At 40.4% G+C, this 12355-nt stretch overlaps 1 protein-coding gene across 1 annotated transcript in view; it reads left to right on the plus strand.

Annotated features, from left to right (window-relative positions):
* CNTNAP5 (contactin associated protein family member 5) overlaps positions 1-12355 on the plus strand; it is a 1031770-nt gene that overhangs the window by 584564 nt on the left and 434851 nt on the right. The window contains exons 9-10 of the mRNA XM_070769229.1: positions 379-528; positions 3253-3424. Of these exons, the coding sequence (XP_070625330.1) occupies positions 379-528; positions 3253-3424 (322 nt within the window). The remainder of the gene's footprint in view (positions 1-378; positions 529-3252; positions 3425-12355) is intronic.

Here is a 12355-nt window from a genome sequence, read left to right on the forward strand (position 1 = left end):
TAGGTTTTTAAGGCCTTATTTCCATTGTATTGATTAAAAGAAAGCTCTTGGGCAGAAACTTTTTAACTGTACTATCTATTTTACTGCAAGCATGAAGGCTAAATACTGAGACTACTTGTAAGGTATCTGATAATCCTCTTCTTAGGCTCTGAGACCTAGTGTGAAGGTATATTCTATGGTTCAGCTCCCATTTAAAAAAATAAACAATAGAATTAAATGGTAAAAAGAAAAAGATGACTCCCGGGAAGCTGCAAAATGAAGAGAGCGTCCACTCTAAGTATGTACGTGGACCATAGCAGACAAGAGAACTTCCCTTACTCTTTGCAAACCTGCCCGAGTCAATCATCACTACGCTTGTCCTCCCTGTGTTTTTTACAGGAAGGGACTTGAATGACGGCTTGTGGCATTCAGTTAGCATCAATGCCAGAAGGAACCGCATCACTCTCACGCTGGATAACGATGCAGCATCCCCGGCTCAGGACACCAGCAGGATGCAGATTTATTCTGGAAATCGCTACTATTTTGGAGGTAAATTCCCCAGCTTTTGAGGTTGAAAAAAGGAGGGAGGGAGAATGCAGTGGGCACTTATTTCACTACAATGATTCTTTCTGTGTCAAATTGACCATTCTCCCAAGGCGCACACACACACACACCACATCCCTATCCTCAAGCTCAAAATAATGAGAAGCAAACTTTTCACAGCTGTACAAATTATCTAGGTCAGTGCTGAGGGGAAAAAAAAAAAATCTAGCTATAAGAGCTCGTGTTATGTAACACATCCAAAGGAGATTTTTTGTAGCCATGCCAAACTCTGTGATCATATTCCAGAGTAGAAACTCAGTTGAAAACTCAGAGAAAGTCTACCGAGAGTCAGCAGTACCTGAAAGAGAAAAAAATCCAGATGGGAATGCACAACCAGCATCCTCAGCTTTCTCCATCACTTCTCAGCTGATTTGCTTTCTTAATGCCCTACGCATCCCTTCCTCACATCCCTGGAGGCCATGCTCATGGAGGGGAGCTAGAAGGAAGACCTAGAAGGGCCATGAATTTATAGCTCCACAAAGAGCAGCCCCCTCCAATGCTAGGAAATTTGCCAAATATGAAAAGGCAAGGGCAATCTGGTAAGGAGGAGAAATATATAATTAGGCTTTATTTTTATAGCATATGTGCATTTTTATTTAATTTTAAGGGTATTTTTTTTCATTAAAACTATCCATGCTTACTTTGTCAATTGTTGGTATTATGGAAACAGTCTTTAACGAGTAATTAATCTCAGCAGCTGTCTGACCTTGAGTAACACACTCATGGTCCCTGAACTTCCTTATCCAGAATGTGGGGAAACAAAGCAGAATTGCTGGGAGAGTTCAGTGAGTCAAGGTTAAACCTGCAACATCGTGCTTTCTACATTAGAATGGGCAGACTGGTTTCACCTTTTGTAAATATGGGCATCTGCTGGGCCTGGTCTAAAGAGAAGTATCCTGTAAAAAGTACAGTCTTTGAAATAGAATTTGTAAATCGCTTCTCTCATACCATTGACATGGGGTTATCTTTGAAATATAAAAGGGACTTGGCAAAGAGGCAGTGTACACATCAGGGTGTCCTAGGAGGGAAGCTGACTGGAGTGATTCCTTTGTGGTTTGATTTTAGGACCCAGAGCCTCTGTCCTTCACTCCAAATCTCCATATTATGCCCAGATAACAAATTCCTTTAGAAAGGGAACATTTTCATCCTCTGTAATTGTTTTATGTGTCTTACATCATTTAATTCAGGCACTAACTTTGTGAGGTAGATAATTTTAGCTCCATTTTACAGATAGTAACACTGGTGTTTACAGAGATGAAATAATTTGTATGAGTAGTAGAAGCAGGATTTAACCCTAAATCTGAGTTCTCCATGCCCCACTAGTGACAGCAGAAGGACGTACTCTAAAGACGGCAAAAAAAGGGTCTTGGGGGCCCCAAAGATAAATCTCACAGAATGTATAATTTCGCATCATATGCAATGTTTCATTGATACAGAATAAAGCAATCTTATATTTATTTCTGGGGGAAATAACATTGAATTAATTACGTGACTTAAGTATACAAAATGCCTCAAAGGCAAAATAGCTCCCTTCCCCCAGTAGAAGTGTTTTTAGACGCGGGTCTTGTGAGACTCCAGGCTGAGGAGGGAAGATTTATCTGAGATCTGAACAGTGTTTAAACAAACGCCCCACACGTAGACTGTAAACTTAAGGCAAGTGAAAAATGAGTTTGAGTAATAATCGTCAACTTACATAAATTCTCTCTACAGCTTCAATTAGAAGTTGTAGCGTCTCTCTTCATTTTATAGTGTGCCTGTGAGCTGTTAACCAGCTGCTGGGCTTCAGCCCAGCAGTGACTGTCTATTAGAGATGGCTGAAATAATTCCCAATTATTTATGGGTTATTGCCATGTTTTCAAGCTTGCATTCCCATATGCTCTGAACCTATTAAAACCATTGGAATGGAGTTATAAAGAGCACAGGCACCCATGCACGTCTGTGACTCTATACCTGGCAATGAGAAGTAGTTATTCTCTGGTTGCAAGCTATGCTCAATTAGTGTGATGCGTATTTTTTAAAACAACACCCTTTAAAAAGGTTATGGTGTTAAACTTTCATATATGTGATTACAGCCCTATAACTGTGCATTTAAACTCTTAGTTCCTTTAGCATTTGGGTTTGCTTTGCATATCACTTCAAAATTCCAGTTATGTTCCTGTATATACTTTTCTCAGGAACTAAGCCTGATAATGCTGACAATTAACCAGACAATTACTCTGCTACCGTTCTTACCCAAAGCATAATTTTCTTTGAATGTGTAATTCAGAATTGAATTGTTCGTTTAAAAGTGTGTTTTTAAGACAGAACTGAAATTCCCAAGTAGTTATGATATGTTGCTTTCTTGGGCTGAGTGAAGTATACCACACAAAACAATAGCAAATGGCTTACAAATAGGGAAAAAAGAAATAAGAATGAGATAAATGCAATGGCATCAGTATCCCCTGTAACATATTTTGTTTTCTGTTCTATACAGTGATTAAATATGCCCCATTTTGTACCAGTTTTGTCCCATCTCTGAGAATGGTATGATTTACAACAAAAAATGTGTGCACTGCTGTGAATGAAAAAATATTGAAATAATTAGACTTTAAGGTCTTCTGTCAATAGGTCACTAAAGTAATGACTGGTCATTTCAGTATTCTTCTTATTTTTTTTTTCTCTGTCCCACAGGGTGCCCTGACAATCTCACCGATTCCCAATGTTTAAATCCTATTAAGGCTTTCCAAGGCTGCATGAGGCTCATCTTTATTGATAACCAGCCCAAGGACCTCATTTCAGTTCAGCAAGGTTCCCTGGGGAATTTTAGTGATTTACACATTGATCTGTGTAGCATCAAAGACAGGTAATTATTGTCTCTTCTCCTCTGTTCTCCCACCCCATTCCCATTCTCACTGTTCTAAATATGAGTTTCTTTCACCAAAATTCAAATCCACTGACATCAGCCACATTAGATATAATTGAGTCGCCTAATGGAATATATTTCTAAAAGGATTTCAGGCCCAGGGAAAAATGTTTTAAATAAGTTGATTTTCACTTGCAGTAAATGGGATATGCAAATTAAATCAAAATACAAATTTGTGAAAGGATTAAAATTTTATGCATAAACAACATTTGATTACTTTGAAGTTAAGAGGGAAGTGAAAAGGAGGGAGGGATTGCAGTTAGGAATAGCAGTGTGTGTCCCTTCACACAGACAGATGAAATCAAGCCCTCTGGGATACCTGTAACAGAAGTTTTGACAGTGTCCAGTAGTTCGGTGACTCCCTGGAAGCCTGATCTTTGCTGTTACCACCCCTCACCCACTGCTTCTTTTACCGGAAAAAATCAGACCCTGGACAGAGAGCAGCACTTCTATTTCACAACTTAACACCTTTAGCAACACTTCCCTTTCCCTCTTCATTTCTCCTGGGCTCTAGCTCCTCTTTTATTTGATGTTTCTGAAATTGAGATTTTGAATAAGAGATTCAGAGACTCGTTGCAGGAAATGAAAGAGGAGGGGTTCTGAATTTTCAGCAAAGTTAATCATGGGGCCCATGTGTTCTCTCTAGCACTTTATCTCCTTCCTTCTGCCCGTGCTACTCACCTAGGTCAAGATGCCCTTTGCTGAATGAGTTAGCAATACGTGTTAAGTGTTTGCCTCTGTGTTGCTGGTATAGAGTCTCTGCTTATGTTTCAGGGAATTAATTAGACATCACCATAAAATGCTATCAATATCCAAGAAGTATACCTTTATTTGTGAGATCTATGACAGTGGCAGAGGAGGTCAGGACAGCTTTCAGGAAGTGATGTTGAGCTGAGTCTTACAAGATGGGCAGGCTTGGCTGAGGGGCGGGGGTGATGGTAACTCATAAGTTGGAAGGATGTGGCATGCAAAATGCCATAAGAATAGGGGGATCATGGTTTGCAAGCCTTTTGTCTACCCAAGACGCTTAGTTTTCACTTAAAAACCTCTAATATGGTGATGCATCTTACCTTTGAAGGTTTATAGTAGTTTAATTGGCTGTTTATTTTTCTTAGGAGCCTGTAAAATAATGTCATGTCTTACAGTAAATGTTGTCTTAGATTCCACAAAATATAGGTCATGGTGATAGAGCATATGATGTGAATATGGCTGGGGATGTGCGTCAATTATAAAGAGCTTTGCATGTGTATGGCATTTAGCCTGATGCCCTAGGAAGACTCAAGAAGGAAGGCAGTCAGATTTGTTTGGTAAAAAGAGTATTCAGGAAAAGTGAGAAGGATGCATTGGAAAAGAACCAGCCAAGAGACAGAGAGGTCACTGCTCCAGTCCGGGGGAACAATGATGAGAAATAGTAGGTGCCTGTACTGAGCATCACAGAAATCAGCTCTGCAGACCATAATCTCCTCTCATGCTCGGAATGACTGATAGAATTCGGTGGAAATTTATATGCATGTTTCTCTGTTAATACCACTCCACATGGGATTGTCAACAAATCACACAGACTCCCAGGCTCTTCTGCTTCATTTTTTTCCTATTTGGCCAGCTGGAAAAGTGGGTAATAAAATGCATGCTTCATTAGAATATGCCAGTTTAGAGATCTCAAAATAAAAGATATCTTGCAGAATGGTTGTCATTCCTATAGTCGTTATTAATGATAAGGGATTGGGGGGTATCCCACTTCATCAGACAGGACAGCCTTTTGCAAAGTGTAGATTGATGGAAAATTTATCAATAGGGATCTCTTATGATTAGTTAATTTCTAACTGAGGGTGCTTTCATTATTTTTGATTACATGGGATGCCATTGCCATCTACTTTGCATCATTACTTTTGTGTAATTGTAGACTGTATAATTGTATTACATACAATAGTGTTTTGGTTAATTGTATAATAAGGGATTGTGTTTAGTTTAGTGGGTAAGTGGGACATTTTTCTTGATTTACCAGACAGTCTCTCTAACAGAAGGGAAACTGGTAAAAGGCTTTGCTTAATTAATTATTTCTTGAACTTCTATTTAACATTTGGTTGGAGAGGGGGTTGGGGTTAGAAAAACAGGTGGTTTCTGAGTTTTGCATTTTGTTTTTAACATGCTAGTCGATGTGAACCTGATTTAAGGACAAGTGCGAAGGAAGTTGTGCCTTCAAGGAGCTTGCCACTTGGGGTGGGGGTGGGGTTTGTGGGGACACGTGGGGGTAGAGAACAGTCTGGCTGTGTGTGGCTTTTTTCAGAAAAATTTAGTGAGGTTTAATGAAATTCAATGAGTACTTTAAAACATTAGATACTTTAAATCTTTTTGATTAAAAATGTTAGTTTTCATTAACTATGATTCCTATTTTATCTTTTATTTGTAACAGTGAGCTTTAAGACTTCAGAAGAAAATTTTGTGAAAACACAACAAAAATAATTTTGATTTTTAAATTTCTTACCTTTAATATATGCTTTTGATGAAAATATATTCAAATATCATGGAGAAGGAAATGGCAACCCACTCCAGTACTCTTATCTGAACAATGCCATATTCAGAGGAGCTTGGTGGGCTACAGTCCAAAAGAGTCACAAAGAGTTGAACAATGAGCAAATAAGCACACATTCCAATGTCATACTTTGAGTACAGTTGTATTTTATTTTCATAAAAATATTTAATTTTATATTGGAATATGGTTGATTTACAACATTGTGTTAGTTTTAGGTGTACAGAAAAGTGATTCAGTTATACATATGCATAGCTGATTCTTTTTCAGAACCTTTTCCATTATAGGTTCTCACAGAATATTGAGTATAGTATAGTACACAGTATATAGTTTATAGTAGGTCATTGTTGGTTACCTGTTTTATATATAGAAGTATGTATGTGTTAGTCCCAAACTCCAAATTTATCTCTCCTCCCCCCTTTTCCTTCTTTGGTAACCGTAAGTTTGTTTTCTCTATATTTAAGAATTTGAGCAAACTCTGGGAGATAATGGAGTACAGAGGAACCTGGTATGCTAAGTCCATGGGGTCACGAAGAGTCAGATATAACTTAGCCACTGAAAAGCAACGAAGTCTGTTTCTGCTTTGTAAATAAGTTCATTTGTATCATATTTTAGATTCCACATAACAGTGATGTCATATGATCTTTTTCTTTCTCTCTGATTTACTTTATTTAGTGTGATAGTCTCTAGGTCCATCCATGTTGCTGCAAATGGCATTATTTCATTCTTTTTTATGGCTGAAATTTTGAGTAAAAGCTGGGAGAGTTCCTTCTCAAGGACTGAAGGATTTAAACCAATAATTTGCATCTCCATAATGGGCACTTTGCTGAAGCTTCTGGCCTTGAGGAAGAAAGGAGGTGGAGGAACTGGACTGGCCCACAGCAGCCCTGGCAGCAAGGAACATGCTGGCTTTAGGAGGCTCTTTGGAGGACTGCCCAGTGTCTGACAGTCCAAGATCAAGTTGAGAGAACCCTTGAAGAAATCACAGTTGGGACTTGACAGACCCCAACCACCTTCAGTACTCTTTATACCTCTAGAATATGATGCTCAGCCACCATCTGTCCTTTGCAGGCTAAATCTCCAGTCTCATGTTCTCCACACCCCAAAACATGGTTCTTCATGGGCTAAACTTACCTCCTGCATGCTCTTGGGCTTAAAGTAGGCCAAACTTGGTATTATAAACCATCATCAAGCAAAGTATGCTTACAGCGGAATCATGCCTTTGGTTATTTGACCTCATAGACAGACACTGAGTGAGTGACAGACACTTTTAAGTGAGTGGCCATCTTAATAATAATAAGAGGCATTCTTATTGTATCAATATATACTTTAGTAGAATAGGATGTAGTAAGAGCTATAGAAGGCAGGAGGGCATGAGAACACTAATATCCCATTTTTTCAAGGGAGTAAACTAAGATCTGGAGATTATGTCCACTTTTTCATGGTCATAGGACTGAAATTTCAATCCAGAGTTAGACACTGCCAGGGTTCTATCCCTTGTACTATCTACCCAAAAGGATCTGAACTGGAAATGGAAGTCACTTTGTGCCTGTGGATCTAAATAGGTAACCTCATATTCATACAAAAGTTGTTCAGGGATGTGCCATATATTAAATCTCTTGTAAACCTTAGGTGCCCAATGAGCTTCCTTTTAAAAGGGAGGCATTCAAAATGGTATGCAATGTCAGGCAAGGTCTTTTTTTTTAATCTACAGTTTTTCTTTTTATTATATATGTTGCAAGTGTACAACATAGTAATCACAATATTAAGGTTACATTCCACTTATAATTATTATAAAATACTGGCTATATTCCCCATGTAGTACATTATATCTTTGTACCTTATTTTTAAATTTTATTTTATATTAGAATATAGTTGATTTATATTGCTGTGTTAGTTTCAGGTGTACAGCAAAGTGATTCAGCTATACATATGCATGTATCTATTCTTTTCCAGATGATTTTCCCATTTAGGTTATTGCAGAATATTAGGGAACTCTATTCAGGCAAGGATTTAGTGATGTAAGGATGTCCCACTTTTGCTGGCCCAGGTCAAGGAATGCTTCTTCCTAGGACTTATGTGGAAGAATCCAAGCAGTTAATTCCGGGAGCCATATCCAGTCCTGCAGGGTTCAACGTCCAGGGCTGAAGAAACTAATCACCAAATGCTGTCTAAGACGTCATCCCAAGAGGAAAAAGGATTCAAGGTGTGAACCCAAACTTAGAGGAGCAAACAGGGATGCTGATGAATCAGTGAGGGGAAGTGGAAGTCACACCTGGAGAAAGCCATCAATTCCAGTGCAGGTGGCAGTGGATTTGAGAGGCATGAGAGCATGTTTAATTCCCTGTCTGTTACTTGTCAGCTTGAAATAGGATGCATAGGATTTAACCTTTTTTGTCTGTCTCTTCTTTTGCAAAGCTAGGATAATAGAACCTTTGTCTTGAAAGTTAAATGAGAGAGCACAAGAAGTCAGGCACTCAGTTGTGTGTCCAGTAGACGGTAGATGCTCAGTGATTTTGCCATGTGAATTCCTAGAGCCAGTGGTTTGCTAACTCTCCCATTTACACAGGGAGGAGAAGCTCAGGTCTCCCTCTGATATTTCCCCACTATGGCCAAGGTATCTCCTGTAGTTTCTGCGCTGGATCTCCATAGATAGACCTCATGTGCTGTGCTGTGTTTAGTTACTCAGCCATGTCCAACTCTTTGCGACCCCATGTACTGTAGCCTGCCAGGATCCTCTGGGGATTCTCCAGGTGAGAATACTGGAGTGGGTTGCCATACCCTCCCCCAGGGGATCTTCCCAACCCAGGGATTGAACCCAGGTCTCCTGCATTGCAGGCAGATTCTTAACCATCTGAGCCAACAGGGAAGCCTAGAGAGACCTCATATGTGCCCTCAGATCAATGCTCAGTGATTTTCCTTGGGCTTCAGTTCTCTTTGAGCTGCACCTCTGAGGCACCAACCATTCCCTATTAGGAAGATACCAATCAATTTTGGAGCCCAGGTCCAGTGATCTCTGGATTCTCCTAAAGAGATCGCCCAGAGATTCTTTAGGACAATCACTGGGCCTGGGTAGGGTAAGGTGAGCATGTGATGTGTCCAGGGCACACAATTTGAGGTGATTCTTATTTCCAGGTTCATGCCTGTTCATGCCTGCAGACCCTGAATTTACGTGAACCTGGGAATGAACCCCTCCTTAAATGTTACTGGCAGATCCTAGACTGTTTGCATCAGAATCACCAGGAAGGGTAGTTAGAACCTAAATTGCTGAGCTCCACCCTTAGAATTTCTGATTTTTACTGTGGGCCAAAGAATTTGCATTTCTAACAAATTCCAGGGTGCAACTGGGACCAGACTTTGAGAAGCACTGCCTAAACCCTCTAATCCTAGAGGCAGTGTGATTGCAAGGATTGCCTATAATAATGGAGCAAGTATCTAGGTGTTGCTCCTACTGGGCTCTCAAGCAACTGCCTTCCTGATCAGAGTATTAAAGGGCCTCTAGAAAGTTCCAGAAGCTCTATCTCAGTCTTCCTCTTCAAAGGTCATTGAAATGAGTCCAAGGGACACTTTTGGTGGCAACTGAATTCCATCTTCCTCCAGACTTCCCTTTGGCACTCAGCCTCTCCTCTGCTTCCCACTACAAGCAATACCTTTGTGAATACAAACGAAAACAGTCAGATCTTCAGAGGTGTTTGTGTGAAGGGCTGTTTTTGGAGGAAGGAAGGTTGGGTTTGAGAACCCAAGCACAGAGAGGAGATGCCAGAGTTTGGGCAGCTCCAGCTGCCAATGAACATTACTTGTCTTTTTGTTATTTTGAGGACAGTTATTTTATTTGCTGGTCCCTCTGAAAATCAGAGCTTGGTTTTTCCTTCTAGATTAGGCTCAGATTTTGTAGGGGTCAAGGAGGGTGTGGCACCATAAAAATAAGAGTGACCTCACCCATCAAAAATATTGCCAAAAACCTTAGTAAAGATCAACCGAGGGACTTCCCTGGTGGCCCAGTGGTTAAAAATCCACCTTGCAATGCAGAGGACCTGGGTTTGGTGCCTGGTCTGGGAACTAAGATCCCTCTTGCTGCAGGGCGACTAAAGAGTCTGTGCACCACAGCAAAAGATTCTGCATGATGCAGCGAGGATCCCATGTACAACTAAGACCTGATGCATCCAAAGAAAAAATTATACATTATTTTATTTTATTTTTAATTTAATAAATTAAAAATAAATAGATGAAATCTCTCTAAAAAGAAAATGGGCAGAGACTACTGATCACACTGGGTCTTCTGGTGCCTGGTAAAGTTTTCCTGGAAATGGGTCCCATTTCCTGTGTTCCTTCCTTATTGGTGATATTGCAGATGTTCCCTGGAGATCACACAGCTTAGATTTTTTCATAGAAGGAGATAACTGTTTTGTGGAGTGTGGCAAAGACAGGTACCAAAGAGGGACCTCTGCTCCTGGGGCCTTTGCTGTAATTTCCTGTAGAGACAGTTTTGCTCTTAACATTTTCTAAAATGAAACAATCTGTACTATACAGTAGCTCCTTGTTGGTTATCCATTTTAAAGATAGCAGTGTGTGCATGTCGATCCCAAACTCCCAATGTATTCCTTCCCCCTTCCCCCAACCCTTCTGGTCTGGTCAGTGAGTATGTGCTCATTTGTGTCCAGCTCTTTGCCACCCTAGTCCACCAGGTTCCTCTGTCCATGGGATTCTCCAGGCAAGAGTACTAGAGTGGGTTCCCATGCCCTCCTCCGGGGGATCTTCTCAACCCAGGGATTGAACCCAAAGCTCTTACATCTCTTGCACTGGCAGGCAGGTTCACCACTAGCACCACCCAGGAAGCCCACTAGCCTGGTAATCATAAATTCATTCTCTAAGTCTGTCAGTCTGTTTCTGTTTTATAGGTAAATTCACTTATATCGACTCTGCTCATTCTTAGGTAACAACCTCAATGGGAAAAGAATTTGAAAAAGAATAGATACATGTATATGTATAACTGAATCACCTGTCTGTACACATGAAACTAACACAGCACTGTTAACCAACTATAGTCCAATATAAAGTATAAAGCTAAAAAATAATAAACAATTTGCTTGTTCCAGCAAGTGAATCCCATGTGGGAAACTGCTTTAAGTTTCCTACAGCCAAATAAGTTAGGAAATGTAGCTTCTCATTCCATAATGATTTCCTTTTCTTCCAACGCACATTCTTTTAAGACACTTCCTACAGTTTGGTGGTTGCTCAGTCATGTCCGACTCTTTGTGACCCCATGGACTATACAGTCCATGAAATTCTCCAGGCCAGATACTAGAGTGGGTAGCCTTTCCCTTCTCCAGGGATCTTGCCATCCCAGGGATCAAACCTAGGTCTCTTGCATTGCAGGCAGATTCGTTACTGGCTGAGCCACAAGGGAAGCCCATAGCATATGCTCAACTCTTTGGTCAAGATTCTTACCTTCCTGGTTCAGAGCTGGGAGTCGTGAACACTGAACAAAGGGAAATGTTCAGTGGGATGACCTCTAACAAACAGACTTCTGCTAAAACCCACCCAGTGTGTGGGTGTTTGTTCAAAACAGTAGGCTACATAAAAATCTTACATAGCAGGGTAATGCATATGTTTTCCATTTTCTCTCCAATTGAAAGCTTGTACATTGGGTGCCAGAAAAACTACTGTAAGGGCACAGCCCACACAATCTAAGTTTCCAACTCCAAAGTGAGAAATGTTACAATATGGTGTGTTCTCCCTTATCTCATGGGATGGGCCCTCAATCCAAACAAGAGCACTTCTGCTGTTTTTATTTGTCATTTGTAGTCTATTTCATGGGGGACATGGAAAGGTTATATTTTACATAACAGTTACTGAGCAAACATTCTCTGAGTATGATTTCATTTAATTCACTCCACAGTTCTGCCAGATTCTCTAAGTTCTTCTCAAAGTGTAGTTCCAGACCAACAGCCCCAGAATCACCTGGCAAATTGCCCTAACTGCATATCCCGAGGACCCATCCCATACTTTCTGGAACAAAAGCATGGGGGTCAGCCTGAGTGCTGCCACCCCCGGGCTGATTCTGATGCACACCCAGATTTAAGAGCCATTGGTTTATTCATTAGCATTATTTAAGAAATAAGAGCTCTTCCAGTGCTTATGAAAATTTGGTTATCTGCTCAAGGTCACATTTTTGGTATTTGATGGAGCCAGGATTCGAATCTTGATTTCTCCAATCCTTCAATGCATATTCATATAGAGGGTTTATTACCTAGAGGCCAGGGAAAGAGAAAAGACGGGCTTGTGGAGCCAGAGGAGGTCACAGGAGTATCACAGAGGAAATGAGGTTTCAAGAGGAACTG

This window comes from Bos indicus, chromosome 2 (assembly GCF_029378745.1).
Source record: "Bos indicus isolate NIAB-ARS_2022 breed Sahiwal x Tharparkar chromosome 2, NIAB-ARS_B.indTharparkar_mat_pri_1.0, whole genome shotgun sequence".
In the NCBI taxonomy this organism is placed as follows: Eukaryota; Metazoa; Chordata; class Mammalia; order Artiodactyla; family Bovidae; genus Bos; species Bos indicus.